At 39.8% G+C, this 17,507-nt stretch overlaps 1 protein-coding gene across 3 annotated transcripts in view; it reads right to left on the bottom strand.

Moving 5' to 3' along the window:
• The window catches only part of LOC137320208 (zinc finger protein 236-like), a 174,698-nt gene that overhangs the window by 9,975 nt on the left and 147,216 nt on the right, over window positions 1–17,507 (bottom strand). For all 3 annotated transcript variants that reach the window (XM_067981938.1, XM_067981940.1, XM_067981939.1), the window contains 5 exons: window positions 12,486–12,656; window positions 11,538–11,731; window positions 9,233–9,367; window positions 5,469–5,666; window positions 2,663–2,792 (listed from right to left, as the gene is read on the bottom strand). In XM_067981938.1, the coding sequence (XP_067838039.1) occupies window positions 2,663–2,792; window positions 5,469–5,666; window positions 9,233–9,367; window positions 11,538–11,731; window positions 12,486–12,656 (828 nt within the window). The remainder of the gene's footprint in view (window positions 1–2,662; window positions 2,793–5,468; window positions 5,667–9,232; window positions 9,368–11,537; window positions 11,732–12,485; window positions 12,657–17,507) is intronic.

The following is a 17,507-nucleotide window of genomic DNA, read 5'->3' as shown; positions in this document are numbered from 1 at the left end:
AAATGCCTAGTGAAGCTTTCGATTTAACCAACAAAAGCCACCCTGAACACAGCATCGGTATTTTAATAGGATCCCAGAATTCTACTTGACCATTTTTGAATGCACTAAGATCTCTTTAGAAACAGCCTTTTCAAGTCTTTGAGAAAAGTTATCAGGACAGCAAACAGAAGTACAACTTAGAAAAAGGCTTGAATAATAAATAAAATCGGTACTTGATAAGCTGTCTATATGATAGCATATAAACTAGTTTTAACTTGTTAATCTGTAGTTTAAACTGTATGAAATTAGTGGAAATACTACATTTAGAGTGATATGGACTGTGCAGATGCTAATAAGAAAATTAACAGGAGTAAATTTTCTAGTAATCTCTAAGGCCGTCTGAGTTTTTACCTTAAAAGAGACAAAACAGAACTGTACATGATCAGAAACTGATACATTATTTTAGTGACACTTGATATCCGTTGTTTAGAAATTAGATCTTTTAAGCTTAAAATTCTTTAGTTAAGTTAGACACAAGTGTACTGATGCAACTAAAATGAATGTCTCTAAATTCAACGTACCTTTGAAGCTGGTTTGAGAGTCATTGGCTTGTTGTGTACAAAGACTAATTCACTAGAAACATTAACGGGATAATTTTAGTATGTTTTACTTCAATTGGCAAATTAAACTAAAATTCTGAACGTGTCCAGTTCTTTACGTTGAAAGGACCTTGTTCATTAACGAGCTAGCACAGCATCCATCAGGGAACAGGGACTGAAGCAAATTTGAGTCCTGCCCTGCTCAGTTCCTGAGTGTCTTTGGAGAGGGAGGCACTGTGTGGAGGTTGCCACATCTCCCAGTAGGAGAAAGGACAATCACACCCAGATGGTCCCTACAGCTTGCCAGCAGCTGGCTGTGGATAGGCTACGCTCCAGATATCTCAACTGCGGAGATGTCAGGTTAGGTGGATGAAAGAGGGAATACAATTATGGGAATATTGTTAAACTTACTCAAAAAATGTCCCACATGAAAAAAGAAAATTTAAATCAAAAACACACTGGAGACTGGGTCAGCTGTGGGTTAGGACATGCAATCTCCAGTGTTTTATTACCTCTATTAGGATGAAAGTTCCTTTTTTCCAATGGTTGTAAGGTTCTATGTGAACCAAATTGAGGGGTCAGCCTCAATCTAATTTCCAGTGGATGCAAGTTCACAGTACAAATCTATATTCAAACTAACTGGCAATGTCACTCAAAAAGGGTAAAATGATACATTGGCATTGAAGGTGGTTATTTTCTGACATCAGGGTTAAGGGGAAGTGGGGAGGAAATATACTCTGCATCTAACCTATGCTGTATTTGACCTATAGGTGACATACTGGGCACAGACACTGATACAAAAGGCGAGAAAATATCCTATTCTATAGCACAAATGCATATAATCTTTAGACTCGTACAAAATAGAAAGAAGGAAAATATAATAAAATGTTGCATCATGTCATGAATACTGGGAAAATCTCTTTATCTCGTTCTAATCTCCACTGTTATAAAGTTTTGAAACATCTGACAAATTCAGATCAATTCTGTTCCAATCTAACTGGATAAAGATGAATTGAGAAGTTTGGCAATGTTTAAAATTCTCATTTCATGCTTTATTAGAATTGTAGATATTAAATTAGATGTTGATGTGCCTTTAAGTAGATAAGACTAAACCAAATAAAATATGGCTATGGGGCATGCAAAGAGATGGACGTACTTTCAACCTCCTTATAATTGTTATGCTATCCCCTTCCATAATACTTTTTTTTTTAAAAAGAAAGAGAAATTACTGCTTCTGAACTAGCAATGACCAAATTTCTATATTTTCAACATTTCCATAAATGATCTCAGTAATCACAATAAGTGTGTAAGAACTGCAATCATCCTCTACCCTGTGTAGTTTAACCTCTGTGTCAAGTAAATAATAATTCAGATGGAAGGATTATGATGCACATGCCAAATTATGCATAAACTTCTGTTATTAAAATTCAGAATGAAGTAGTGAAATTCATAAATAAATCGTGTTTATATATAACAGTTCAATTCTCCCCCTTTCTTTTTCTCTTCCTCAGATCCTCTCTCTAAAAAACAAAATTAAGAGCTGAAATAATATGCCGCTCTGTTATCAGTCAGCTTTAAGGCAAACTCATTATAATTAAAGAGAATCATAGAATCATAGAGCACAGAAGGAGGCCATTTGGCCCAACGCACCTGTGCCGGCTCCTTAGTCCCACTCCCCTGCTCTTTCCCCATTGCCCTGCACATTTTTCCTTTTTAAGTATTTATCCAATTCCCTTTTGAAAGTTACTGTTGAATCTGCTTCCACCACCCTTTCAGGTAGTGCATTCCAGATCATAACAACTCGCTGAGTAAAAAAAAATTCCCCTCATCTTGCCCCTCGCTTTTTAGCCAATTATCTTATCTGTGTCCTCTGGTTACCCAGCCTCCTGCCAGTGGAAACAGTTTCTCCCTATCTACTCTATCAAAACTCCCTCATAATTTTGAGCACCTTTATTAAATCACCCCTTAAACCTTTGTAAATAAGGTTTCAACATGAACCTTACAAAATTTATTTCAGAAAAATTTCCCACCATAGCACCACTGTGGGATTGTCCAAAATATCATAGATATTAACTTGTGAATACCTGTGTGGATGCGATTGTGCCTCTCCAGCTGGCTGGGCTTAGCAAACGCCTTGTCGCAGGATTCACACTTGTATAGTTTAGGTTTCTGACTGCTGGGTGAAGGTCCAGGTTGGTGGGTCTGAAGATGGTCCTTTGATTAAAAAAAAACCACATTACTATTCTTTTACAATTACACAACTCCCATCAATGAATACTACAATGTTTCATGAACAATAAATACATAATTATGGTACAACTTTATCAACACATGGCAAATCTTCGATATGTGCTGTCAGTGGATGAGGCTCCCATATCAGTAATGTAAATGCGTAAAATTAACCCTACTGACAGGTGCAGTTTGGTAGCCTAGCTGGTAATGTTGCATGTTTTTAGTATCCCTGCATTAAATGTGTTATCATATTAGGTACAGCACAGGGGAAGGCCATTTGGCCCATCGTGCCTATGCCGAAGAAACTTCTTTCAGTTCCGGCTAAGTGAAACTAGTGCAAAACTGAACAGAAACACATTGAGCATACTGCCTGCAATTTACTGGGATCAGCTCAATCATTTGCATAACTATCCCGAGTAAGCTTTATCTTTGTGTTGGACGCTAGCTTAGCAGGGAATGCAGAAAATCTGACAAGCGTGCAGATCCCTAGAAGGGGCAAATATTGAGTTAGCCTTTATAAAGGCTCAAAATTGGTTTGAAATGTTTATCAGCATCTGAGACGATTGTGGGTGGGAGGGTGGGGTGGGATGCAGAGAAGTAGAAATGAAATGAAACTCAATGTGCAGGCACAAGTCAGAATTTGTGGGTAAGTGATGGGGCTGTGCAGCAATTGACCACCCGTTTGGTGGCTGCACTGCTGCATGAGGAGGGTGCAAGGTGGGTTGCCCTGTTTGGTATTTCAGGGCACCCTCACCATAGAACAGCAGTACACCATGCTTGTTAGGAGGTGGCGATCAGACTCATCGGTTTGCACTTATGTTGGAACAGCAGCGGGAGAAGATGGCACACGGTAAGGAACATGGCAAGGAAAGAACAATACCATTTATCAGGTCAAACACCCAAGACTGCAGAATGTTGCCTGCTACTTATTCCATAATTGCTGCCCACCCTGCAAATCCTCACATTACCCTACAGTTCGATTGTTGCATCTCATGCAAATCTGTATTTCAGCAGGGCTTACATTCAAGATGCAATGTACAATTGATAGACTTGATACCCACATCTTTCAGGTGCTTCGCACATCAAATCACTGTAACACAACCCAGCTGCATGATGCCAGGTCATTTATGTACACACAGGTTAGCCACATTTCAGTCACTGTACATGTGCTCCATCAATTTACAGCATCTTAAAGCTATGGTTCTGGTTGCCTGGCAAGATGGCACAAAATTCAAGGGAATACATCCCAGTTGGAGAAAGGCTCAAAAGTCATTATGCTCTTTTAGAGAAGGCCACGATAGGCATCCTGTCAGATCAGAGCATGAAGGGAATAGGGAAATGTGAAGTAGAAACTTCTACCAAGTTCAGACTCAATATGATCCAGCTGTCATTTTGTCCTCCTATTTGGGCCAAATTGCCTATCTTGTTCCTAAAAATTCTTATATTATGATGCCAATTATGATCCCACACAATGAGGTTTTAAAACATGAAACTATTTCTATAAATAGAGCAACAATGGAAAGGGACTTAAAAGGAAAGTTAAATAAAAATGACTAGAATAAGACACGGTTCTGCAAAAAGACTCACGCTCTTGGAAAAAATGTTACTTGGGTCCATCAAACTATGTTTCATTCCCAGCAAGGAAGGTAGGGGCTATCCGGTTCACAGGCATCTGCTAAAGCCTCTCTATAACGAGTAACTAGAGGATGTATAGGAAGTTTGCTTCCCAGAAATCTTGCTCATCTCTCAAGAAAAGCAACCTTGCTTAGCACCTCCCCAAATAGCCCAGCTAAAATAGACACTCATCATCCAGAGTGTCACAGGGGAGATTTAACATCTTTACAGCTTCATTGGACTGACCAGATATAACTGCTTAAAGAAATGCAAGTGATGTTCTGATGCTATATCAAGCAAAATGTTTATTTGCTAGAAATTGTGTCAAAAGCTTAAAGGAAGTACAGTTACAAAAAAGCTGGGTTTGAACAATTCTTCCCCCAATTCAGAAATAAACAAAATGGTTAGTATTTTTGTTTAAATAAAAATGTTATAATTTTAATGTTAATGACTATCTGTATACTCAACCAGTGCAGTAAATGTTCACATATTAATTTAGGCCATTAGTTAAAATTCTCCCCCCTCTGTTTCCGATTTTCTCCTCTCCTTTCCTAAAGTTTCGCATTCTTACTGGGAAATCGTTCCAAAGGCACCAGCAACTATTCAGTACTTCAGCCGAGTAGCCTAACGGTGAATAGCTGCAGACTAAATTACCACAGAGGGCACTACGGGCGATTCTGTTTACTTACTTAAAACTTAGAGGGGGGAAACGGAAGCAAGCAAAGAAGAAAATGGAGCAGTGGTTAAATGCACTGTCATTCAGGAGGAAGGCTAGGAATGTTGGCAGTGTCTTGGAGCTAAGAGGCTGTCTGAACAATGCTGCAGGAGGTATAGGTACGAGAATCTGCAGCTTCTGGAGCTTGCAAAACTCCCTCTAGTATTAGAAGTGTACACTGCAGGCCCGTGTGTGTGACAGATAGCATTATAATAAGATGATCCCGTCAAGCAACTACCTAGAGGCTTGAAAGAATGGGGTGACATCCAAATAAGGACTTCGCAACGAGTAGCAAATTTAAGATGTTACTGATAATTCTGTCCAATTACCTTGAGATGTGCTGCTCGTTTGAAGGCTTTGCTGCAGATATTGCATATGTGGACTCTTTCTTCCCCATGAGCTTCTCGGCAATGTCGACGGAGCATGGAGCCTGAAGAGAAGCTCTGGCTACAATTGGGACAGTGATTTATCTGGCCCTCATCATCTGTCTGACTGTCCTCTGTAAGACTAATCGTTGTCTCAGTTACCTAAACCAGAAGGTGCAAATTCAGTTCATAATTGATTAATACCTGGTGCAAATCTTGCCAGAATAGTCACGTCCTAACAGCATGCAATTTTCTTGGCTCTGACTATCTGTGTAATTATTGACAGCTCACGAACACGAGTGGTAGGGGCATAAAATTGCGTGTAGGTGAAAATTAAAGAGATACACAAGAACTAAAGGGAAGTGTCAAAAAAAAAGGGGGACAAATATTCTTAAATCTTTGGAAAGGCTTAAAACATTTCTCATACCATTGCAGCCTTTGCCAAAGCTGGAGGAGAGAGAAAAACAGAAAAGACTTGTATTTACATAGTGCCTTTCACGACCTCAGGACGTCTCAAAGCGCTTAACTGGCTTTTGAAGTGTAGTCACTGTTGTAATGCAGGAAACATGGCAGCCAATGTGCACACAGCAAGCTCATACAAACAGTAATGTTATAATGACCAGAAAATCTGTTTTTTTTTTAAAAGTGATGTTGCTTGAGGGATAACCGGGGAGAACTCCCCTGTTCTTCTTTGAAATAGTGCTATGGAATTTTTTACATTCACCTGAGAGGGCAGACAGGGCCTCGGTTTAACGTCTCATCCGAAAGACGGCATCTCCAACAGTGCAACACTCCCTCAGTACTGCACTGAGGTGTCAACCCAGATAACGTGCTCAAGTCTCTGGGGTGGGACTTGAACCCACAACCTTCTGACTCAGAAGCACCGAGTGCTACCAAATGAGTCACAGCTGACACTTAAGGTGGCTAAGAGGTGACTGGCAAGAATGAAGGGAAATTAAATGTGCAGCCATGGGTCTGCAGGCAAGTGATGGAGTAGCCCAACATCTAATCTATTGTTTGATGGCTTACATTTTTTCTGGCAGTTTTATTCCCTTCCCCTTTACTATCCTGAAGGTGTTGACTCCTTGCTGTTGTACAGTTCAATGGGCACCCTCTGGTATCTCACCCAAATGGCTATTCTTCTTGCGTGGCCTAAACGCGAATATTTTCCGGTCATTTGAGACTGGGGACATCACAGCTGCACTGCCAGCCAGGGTTGCTGGGTAGTAAACAGGAGAACCCTGGCTGATCGCCCCCCCTGCCTAACCCTACGGTACTGAGGGCAGCTGTTCGCATGTTGCTGCCTCCCCGGCTGAGATTAGTTCACTCAACACTCAGAAATTAAACTTGTGTTTATGGCACAACTACTCTCTTGTGTAAATCAACTGAGCCACTGGGGGAATTGGAATTATGTTGAATAACATTTAAAGAAAGAACTTGCAGTTATACAGCACCTTTCACATCTTCAGGACGGGCCAAAGCCAATGAATTGCTTTTAAAATGTAGGCACTGTCATGTAAGCAAATGCGCAGCCAATTTCCACATAGCAAGGTCCCACAAACAGCAAATAAGATATTTTGGTGGCTATTGAGGAATGTTGACTAGGACACTGGGAAAAATCCCCCTGTTCTTCTTTGACTAGCGGTATGAGATCTTTTGCGTCTACCTCAACCGGCCGACTGGGTCTCAGTTTAACATCTCATCTAAAAACGTGAGAACCTCGCTTAGCAACTTGTGGCGCTAACAGGCAGCAAGGACCCTTCAGCAGCGCTATTTGAAGGGCTCATCCACTGGATACAGGTTAGTTGCTGGCTTGACCTTTTAGTCTGCTGCTTAACTTCTGGCCTATCTCTTACTGGGACCACGTGTACAGACACGTGCAGCGCTCACCCTGCTCCCTTTGTGCCCATTTACGTGTGCGATCCAATTTCTAGCGCAATGAGTTTTGTATTTGTCATTAACATCTCAGATGTTGGCAGTTTGTCAAAAAGCTTAGTCTTCTGACACTTGAACTGTAGATGTATCAGTGTAGTAACTACTGTTCTGGACCGATGGGTAAAAACTTGCCACACTTTTTTAAAAAAAACTTTAGTTGAGAGATCTATCCCTCCCAATATGTCGTACTGTCTCTATCTCTGCCTCAAGTTCTAAACACTTGCGCTCAAGTGATTTCAGTTGAAGTCACTTCCTGCAGATGTGTTTGCTAGAGTCAACATCTGTTCGTCAAAACTCCCACATCCTGCAGAAACCGCACATCTTTGTCTCTTCCTGTGCTGCATTCTCTCTATAAACGTTATAGATAAGTTCATATTCTTTATCTACTTAAATTTCAATTAAACTACTCTGTTCCTCCTTCTCCCTCTGCTCCTAATTCTCACTCCAGCTAAACTCCTGTTTTCTAAATCTCTATTCCTACCTCACACTGCAACGTGCTCTCTGCTCAAACTGTTAGGAATAACATAGTAATGTATAAAAAGCTTAGCAACCCAAACCACACTGCTCCTCACAGTAATTCATTCTAGAATTAGATCCTAAATTACATTTACCAGAAGAGGTGGAATAATTGGCTAAGTAACAGGAAACAGAGAGTAGTAGTGAACGATTGTTTTACGGATTGGAGGAAGGTATACAGGGTGTTCCCCAGGGGTCGGTATTAGGACCACTGGTTTTCTTGATATATATTAATGACTTGGACTTGGATGTACCGGGCACAATTTCAAAATTTGCAGATGACTCAAAACCTGGAAGTGTAGTGAACAGTGAGGACGATAGTGATAGACTTCAAGAGAACATAGACAGGCTGGTGGCATGGGCGGAGACACGGCAGATGATATTTAACGCAGAAAAATGCAAAGTGATACATTTTGATAGGAAGAATGAGGAGAGGCAATATAAACCAAAGGGCACAATTCTAAAAGGAGTACAGGAACAGAGAGATCTGGGGGTATATGTACACAAATCATTGAAGGTGGCAGGGCAGGTTGAGAAAGCGGTTAAAAAAGCATACAGGATCCTGGGCTTTATAAATAGAGGCATAGAGTACAAAAAGGAAGTCATGATGAACCTTTATAAAACACTGGTTCAGCCACAACTGGAGTATTGTGTCCAGTTCTAGGCACCACACTTTAGGAAAGATGTAAAGGCCTTAGAGAGGGTGCGGAAGAGATTTACTAGAATGATTCCAGGAATGAAGGACTTTAGTTATGTGGATAGACTGGAGAAGCTGGGATTGTTCTCCTTGGAACAGAGAAGGTTGAGAGGAGATTTGATAGAGATACTCAAAATCATGAAGGGTCTAAACAGAGTAGATAGAGAGAAATTGTTCCCAATGGCAGAAGGGTCAAGAACCAGAGGACATAGATTTAAGGTGATTGGCAAAAGAACCAAAAGTGACATGAGGAAAAGCTTTTTTACACAGCGAGTAGTTATGATCTGGAATGCACTGCCTAAGTGGGTGGTGGAGGCAGATTCAATCATGGCTTTCAAAAGGGAACTGGATAAGTACTTGAAAAGAAAAAAATTGCAGGGCTATGGGTATAGGGCGGGGGAGTGAGACTAGCTGGATTGCTCTTGCATAGAGCCGGCACGGACTCGATGGGCCTCCTTCCATGCTGTAACCTTTCTATGATTCTAATTCATCTCAGTATTAAAGTACTAACAGCAGTGGAGTCAGATACACAAAATCCCATATTTAACTTTGTTATACAATTTAAGTCACTCTTCTGTACCTGGTACGAGCCAGCCTCTTCTTGCGTACCAGATGAGTCTTGTGGGGCCTGACTCACCAATATAACCTGCTGATGAGTTGATCCTGTTTGGCCCTGAAGAGCTGAATCAGGAACCACTGATGGAAATTGTTGCCCCTGATTTTGAAGAGGAAAAGAAGATCAGATTACCAGACATTATTGCAACTGCAAATCCAATAGAATTCAAATATTTTGCTCTACTTTTCACAATAGTCTTGTTGATAACACCATTTAATTTTCAATTCAGCCAATGTACTCTAAATTAGAGGTTTCGCTACAGTTTAAAAACAATGCTTTAATCTTTTGCTATTAACTTCCAGCAAGCAGCAGAGGAAAATTTTGCAACTTTATAAAGAAAGCATCAATAAAGCATTTAAAAGACAGGACATTGATATTCTAAAATACCTGTAGTAGATAAGTCCCATTCTAAAACAGCACACCGCTGTCTGCAAAACCATTAGAATTCAACTACAGTCTTCTGTAGTTGAACATTACTGTTATGAGACGTTATTAACTGAGTCTGTATACCCATCTGATCTGTACAATTATTGTTGTGAATCAGGTCTGTGTCTATCTTTTTTTGTAAATCATTTTGTTATCCTGAAATTCCTTTCTTAAAATAAGACAAATGGGGCTTAATATTTAAATTGAGTTCATCTCCCTCAGCTCACTTCTATACTTATAAAGCTTTTTTACGCAGCAAATAGTTATGATCTGGAATATGCTGCCTGAAAGGGTGGTGGAAGCAGATTTAATTGTGGCTTTCAAAAAGGAATTGGATAAATACTTGAAGGGCTATGGGGAAAGAGACTAGCTGGATTGCTCTTACAAAGAGCTGGCACAGGCTCAATGGGCTGAATGGCCTCCTTCTGTGCTGTAACCATGGTATGATTCTAAGCTGCTTCATGGGGTCAGTGTGGTAACCCACTCAGTGCTGCACCAAGGGCTTTATTGGCAATTTTTTTTTCTCTAAAAAATGTCTAACATGCAGCCTTTCCATGTTTCTTTATACCAGTATGAAAAGCCAAATGCCATTTCAAACCTGTCAAGTTTCACTCTTTTAAATTAGGTTCATTTTGAATTAGTCTGAGGCATCTCACTCTTCAAAATAAATACAGATCCATATGTACATAGAAATTTTTTGTGCAGCGAGTTGTTATGATCTGGAATCTACTGCCTGAAAGGGCAGTGGAAGCAAATTCAATAATAACTTTCAAAAGGGAATTGGTAAATACTTGAAAAGAAAAAATTTGCAGGGCTACGGGGGAAGAGCAGGGAAGTGAGGCTAATTGGATAGCTCTTTCAAAGAGTCGGCACAGGCACGATGGGCCGAATGACCTCCTCCTGTGCTGCATAATTCTTTGATTCTATGTTTAAATGGATCTGCAATCTCTGACTTTGTGGTCATATATATCACCCGGTGTTGATGGCTCTGCATTTTCCTCATGAATGTGTATGAAATGTAGAGTCAAGTTGCAATTTTGTTTAAACCATACCCATGTCCTGTGACCATTCATCACACCAAGTTCTGTGCTTTTGATTGCAAAGTGATTCCTGCACCAAGCTTTTTAAAATTCTTACAAGTTATATGCTTAAGGATTTTGAACCTTTTAACATTTTAATTGTAATTAAGATGTTAGAAAGTTTAAAATCCTCAGCATATAACTTCAGTTTTACTCCACAATTTTCTATGTCACCCTTCCTATTATTAATACACTGTCCACTGATGAGGTAATGGGTTCAATCTCAACTGGGCTTTTACAATATGCTCTTCCAAAGGAAGAAACACGAGGTGGTGGATGAAACTTCAACACTGGAGACAAGTGAATCACTAACAAAATAATGGATGGATCTTTGGAACTGTCCTATCTGCATACCAAACACAATAATCCATAGTTTGTTGACCTATACTGAGATGAAGGCTGCCACTGAAGCTGGAATGGAAGCCCCCATACAAATCAATCCCTCCCCCCACAGTCACTTTCATCTTCTAATTTGGAGAAGTTCATTTGCCTTTCTACGTTACTTTGAGACACTCAGCTCAATCCATATGCCCCTTTACCAGGAATGGCACCAAGAAAACGCTCTTACCACATCTATAGAAATGGTGCTGATATTCTCTGCAGGAGAACTTGGGTTCGATACAGTTACAAGTGGATCCACAGATCACGGGCCAGAAAGCCCATCATAAATCCTAGGGTGGGCCTTAACTGTTAAATGAAAACTTTAAAAGTCTACAATGATGAACATTTTAATGTATAGAGGTGTTCTGTTGGTTCGGCCTTACCTGAGCAGCTATGTTGAGTGTGACTGTGTCTAGACTACCAGACAGCATGCTTTGGGTGTCAGTCAGAGTAAGAGTAACACTGCCTTCCCCACCCACATTAGCAGATGACATCACAAGGTTCTGGGTAGGGACAGTAGCTTGAGAAAGGGATGTAGCAAGGGAAGATGCCAAACTGTTTGCAGTTGAACTCAGCCCTGTAAAGGAAGTAAAGCCAATGTTGAATCAGTTTCAGTATCTCTGTCAAACAAAGCACATATGGTGAGCAATCTACCTTTATTCTTCATTCATTCATTTTTCTGTGTACTATATTCACATTCCCAGAACATTCCCCTTTAGGAGAAGAGGAGGAGATCCGATTTAACAGCTACAACAAAAACCAGAAAATGTCTATCAAACAGAATTTTACTGTTAGCAGTTAATTCCAACCAGTAGTCCTTGGAAGACTACATACTTAAAATTAGTCCACATAGTGGCTACAGCTTTCGTTGAATAACTCCCTGCCAACTTGTAACAGTACTCTAGTATTGGATTAAATCATTAAATTGTTATTGGCTTATCACAACTGTGTAATAAGAATCAGCACATCTTTGTTCTTGGACAAGATCCTGTGTGGTAGTTCTATAAGAACAGTGATATTATATTGTCTGGCAATTACTCACTACACTGTGGCTAACAAAATACATTTTTTCCCTTGACAACAGACCGTTAGGGTTAAAACAATCAAAATAGCTCCAGTTTACAAACTGCACTGTTCGAAGGTGTGAAATAAAGCATAGTGGTACTTCATGCCCTGATACAAGCCATGTGTGCAATTTAAGTACATAATAACAATATGCATGTATCTGCTTAAATTAAAAAAAACTTTTATGCAGATAGTGTCAGAAGTATATTGCCGATAAAAGGATTGCTGAAACGCCTCAGCCCCTCCCCTGTCCATCTATTACTGACCTGGTATGTTGGCATTACTTGTGTTAAGCGTGGTTTCCTGATTGAGGAGCTGGTCATTGCTGATGGTCAATGTGGCAGCACTAGGTTGGCTATTCATTGATGTTCCCAATCGGATCCCTCCATTCATTTCACCATTACCAGTACTGCTATGCTGCTGGATGATATCTTGACCTGATAGGGAAAGAAATGGTTTGGAATTTAAAAAAAAACTCACTTTAAAAAGTTCAAGATAATGTAGCAGTGGTTTTTTATATTTACCTAAATCTCAATAAACCAACATTTTTCTCCTCCATAAATCCACTTAAAGCAATGTCGATGAAAAGAAAACTGTACCATCTTTACAAAATAAATGTTTACAGGCTGATTACCAAACATAACTCAGTGTATTCATACTTATTTCACTTTGGTATTATCCATTCTTTCTCTTAAATATGTAGACCTTCTCAGTATTTTCTGCAAGTTCTTGGGCAGGTGTTTACATTGGGATTGCAAACTTACAGGCTTTGTTATGATACAGTGTAAGGTCTGTTCGGCTATGTCGAAGTTCACTTTTGGCATCCATAAATCAGAAACAACTGTAAAATCCCTTTAGGATACTTCCAATAACTATCTCGCAATCCCTACTGATATATTCCACTTTTCAAAGAATTAAAGGATCCCGTCAGAGTATTGTTAAAGAATTACACAGAATTTACAGCACAGAAACAGCCCATTCGGCCCAACTGGTCTGTGCCAGTGTTTATGCTCCACACGAGCCTCCTCCCACCCTACTTCATCTCTCTTTTTTATAACATCTATGTATTACATAGAATTTACAGCACAGAAATAGGCCACTCGGCCCAACTGGTCCATGCCAGCGTTTATGCTCCGCGCAAGCATCCTCCCTCCCCACTTCATCTAACCCAATCAACATATCTTTCCATTCCTTTCTCCCTCATGTACTTATCTATCTAGCTTCCTCTTGAATGCATCTATGCTATTCACCTCGAACTACTCCACGTGTTAGCAATTTCCACATTCTAACCACTCTCTGGGCAAAGAACTTTCTCCTGAATTCCTTATTGGATTTATTAGTGATTATCTTACATTTATGGTCCCTAGTTTTGGACTCCCTCACAAGTGGAATCATCTTCTCTACATCTACCCTATCAAACCCCATCATAATTTTAAAGACCTCTATTAGGTCACCTCTCAGCCTTCTCTTTTCTAGAGAAAAGAGCCTCAGCCTGTTTAGTCTTTTCTGATAAGGATATCCTCTCAGTTCTGGTGTCATCCTTGTGAATCTTTTTTGCACCTTCTCCAATGCCTCTATATCCTTTCTATAATATGGAGACCAGAACTGTGCACAATACTCCAAGTGTGATCTAACCAAGGTTCTCTACAAGTTTAACATAACTTCTCTGCTTTTCAATTTTATCCCTCTAGAAATGAACCTTAGAGCTTGATTTGACTTTTTTATGGCCTTATTAACCTGCGTCGCTACTTTTAGTGATTTGTGTATCTGTATCCCGCGATCCCTTTGCTCCTCTACCCCATTTAGACTATCATCCAAGCAATAGGTGGCCTCCTTATTCTTCCTACCAAAATGCACTACTTCCCATTTATCTATGTTGAAATTCATTTGCCAATTACATGCCCATTCTGCAAGTTCATTAATGTCTTCTTGCATTTTAATGCATTCTTCCTTTGCATTAACTACATCCCCCAATTTTGCATCGTCTGCAAATTTTGAAATTGTACTTCTGATTCCAAATTGTTGATGTTAATTGTGAACAGTGGTCCCAGCACCGAACACCACTTCCCACCTTTTCCCAGTCTGAGTAGATACCCTTAATCCCTACTCTCTGTTTTCTGTTTTGTAGCCAACTTGCTATCTATTCTGCTACCTGTCCCCTGACTCCACGTGCTCTAACCTTAATCGTGAGTCTGCAATGCAGTACCTTATCAAAGGCCTTTTGAAAATCCAAATATATTACATCTACTGCATTACCCTTATCTACTCTTTCTTATATTTTCAGTTTCTAGATGTTTTTCTATTACATCTTTGAGTAAAGATTCCATTATCTTTCCTACCACCAACGTTAAGCTAACTGGTCCGTAGTTCCCTGGACTTGTTCTATCTCCTTTTTAAATATTAGAATAACATCAGCTGTCTGCCAGTCCTCTGGCACTATTCCCTTTTCTAATGAATTATTATATGGATGTAATAGTGCCTCTGTTATCTCTTCCCTAATTTCTTTTAATATGCACGGATGCAATCCATCTGGACCTGGAGTTTTATCCTCTCTAAGTTTGATTAGTTTATCAATTATCTCCCCCCTTTCTATCTTAATATCTTTATACCTTTTTGGGTCTCCTCTTCTAATGTTATACCCACCTTGTTAGTCTCTTTGGTAAATACTGAGGCAAAGTAACTATTCAATATTTCTGCCATTACCTGTGAGTTTACCTTGTGTATCCCTTAGTGGCCCTATCCTGGTTTTTCTTTTGTTATTTATGTGTCTGTAGAATACTTTACCACTTCTTTTTATATTCCTTGATAATTTAATTTTGTAATTCCTCTTCGCTTTCCTAATATATGCCTTTTGTCTAAGTTTCAATTTTACAGCTTTATAATGCAGCTGTATAAACAGCCTGAAATTAACAATTTATTTTAGATTGCAGAATTTAGTCAGATAGATCAAATTGTTTCAATATTCATTAATTTTGTTTAATGTTCTCTTCTGTTAGTTGTGGAAACTACAGAAAGAGTTAATGTCTTTCTTATGTGCAGTCAATAAACCCTGACGATTATGTGGTATTCTATCACAGATTAGTGCATATAAAACATAAGCTAAAGAATTATATTTAAGGCAAAAAGATATCACTTTAATGAATTGCAAACAAAAACAATTAAAAATTAATATTTTACAGCAAATTTATTGTTGCAATGGTTTTTTAAAATCATTCTCTGGTTAACTCGGTATAATACAATGGAAGCACTTTGACACCTTTCTCGTGAATTTACCAGAACTGTATGGTAATGAATGTCTTGACTGCATATAGCCTGACAGTGGGGAATCTACAGTTATTTCTGCAGTCTGTGTGATGATATAAAACACAGTGGTAATAAAAAGAAAACAGTAAATGCTGGAAATCTGAAATAAAAGCAGAAATTGCTGGAAATACATGGGTTCTGTAATGAGAAAGGACAGATTAATATTTTGGCTGCATACCCTCAATCAGAACATGGTGGTGTCTAAACACTATGAAAGATTTCCGTAAGTGCTTTTATATTTTCTGTCCATTAAAATGAATGGATGGAAAATCATGGGGGGAGGGGGAAGAGGAGCTCCTGAATTCCACCGCTGAAGATGACAATTTACCCCTATATTTGTTGAAAGCAATATGCGTTTCTGCTCCAAAGATATTTGGCATTGGTGCATTGGCACTTGTTAACAGGAAATTCTCATTTGTCGGCAAGATATTCCGAATTATACAAGATTTTTAAGGTTAGTTTCAATGTAAATATCAGCTAGCTAGATCTGTGAAATGAAATATTTGCCTTAAATTAATAATGAGATGCATGGTATTCAATTGTGATGGTTTTTTCTTTCTGTAATTTGCAGCTTTCAGAAATGAAGTATATGCAAAAACAGAAAACACACATACACAAACGGCCACCTTGCCTACAGACCCCGTCTCCCAATTTTCAACAGCACTACCACCATCTTCCATTAAAACCATCTTTGAAAGGAAAAAGTGGGATAATGCCAGTGAAATCTCATCAAGATCTGTGACGTTAACTTATCTTATTTTTGTCAATAAGCCATGAGCAAAGACACGATGGTGTCACAATCAGCAAACAGGAGCCTCATTAACATTGTATATTTATTCAAAGTTGGTCTCACCTCCCAACTTCAGGAGAGGCCCCGCCCTCACCGGGCACCCCATCTGTAGAAAATTGGCACATTGAAAGTCTGCTATTTTTGGGGTTTACTTCCCTTTGTGATTCTTAGTTGCTGCTACCATTTAAATCACACCATACAATGGGAATTTCTTAGGGGGTTCCTATATTGTTGCATGATTTAGATGAGAAAGATGTGAAGGATAACAAATGCAGGTGCAATGATACCTCGTCACTACCTGGACCTGTGCTGACAGACTCCTGCACACCTACCGGGACATCTCAGAGGAGACCCAACTTTGCCATCTCTGCTTTACAAAATAGGCTGCCACGCAGTTGCACAATCTGCTGTAGGATGACCTGCCGACCACCTCTGAAAGAGGGACAGCTCTTCCTGTAGAAGTGCAGCTTCCCATATCACGAAGCATTCATGCCGCCAGATCCTTTCAAGCAATCCCAGAGACATCAGCCACATCAAACTCCTGATGCGTTTGCTTTACATGGGTGAGGTGACCAGTCTGGGTGGAGCCTCACCCGAAGTCTACAGTGTACACCTGCATCAAAGCACGTGACAAATCCTATGTTTGAAAGGGGGTAACACCTCCTTTTGCTGTGGAAAGGAGGCCTCAGATGGACAGGGCACAGTTACCTTGACTGCAAGATGGCACACATGAGCATCAGGGCTCATTTCAACATATGGCCTACATGAACAGAAAGAGTTTGCACTCAATTAATGTCTATTAATTACACCAGTGGCTGTCACCCATGAAGCAGCCACAATGTCTTCAATGTGTAACAATGGTGACTGCATTACTTCGATGGGCGGGTTGGCTCGACTCTTAGGTGACCAGTGCTAATTTTTAAATCCCTAATTTCAAACCCCAGTGAGAAAACTCCTAATAGCAGAGAAGCATCTTGGGCTGGAAACCTGAGCAATCTAAAAAGTGTGCTGTCAGCATTGCCACAATGAAAAGCGCATGTGCAAAGGGGGAATTTTTGAGTACAATGCTTTATATACTACCTCCCAGAGGGTGTGGAGTTTCCAACTTAGGGTTCTGCCCTGCTTTTGAGGCCCCAAAAGAAACGTGTACAAAAGCGCAGAGCACATATACCTATGCCTCCTTCTTGATACCAGC

The sequence above is a fragment of the Heptranchias perlo genome, chromosome 3 (assembly GCF_035084215.1).
Source record: "Heptranchias perlo isolate sHepPer1 chromosome 3, sHepPer1.hap1, whole genome shotgun sequence".
In the NCBI taxonomy this organism is placed as follows: domain Eukaryota; kingdom Metazoa; phylum Chordata; class Chondrichthyes; order Hexanchiformes; family Hexanchidae; genus Heptranchias; species Heptranchias perlo.
This window is presented reverse-complemented; position numbering and strand designations above follow the sequence as displayed.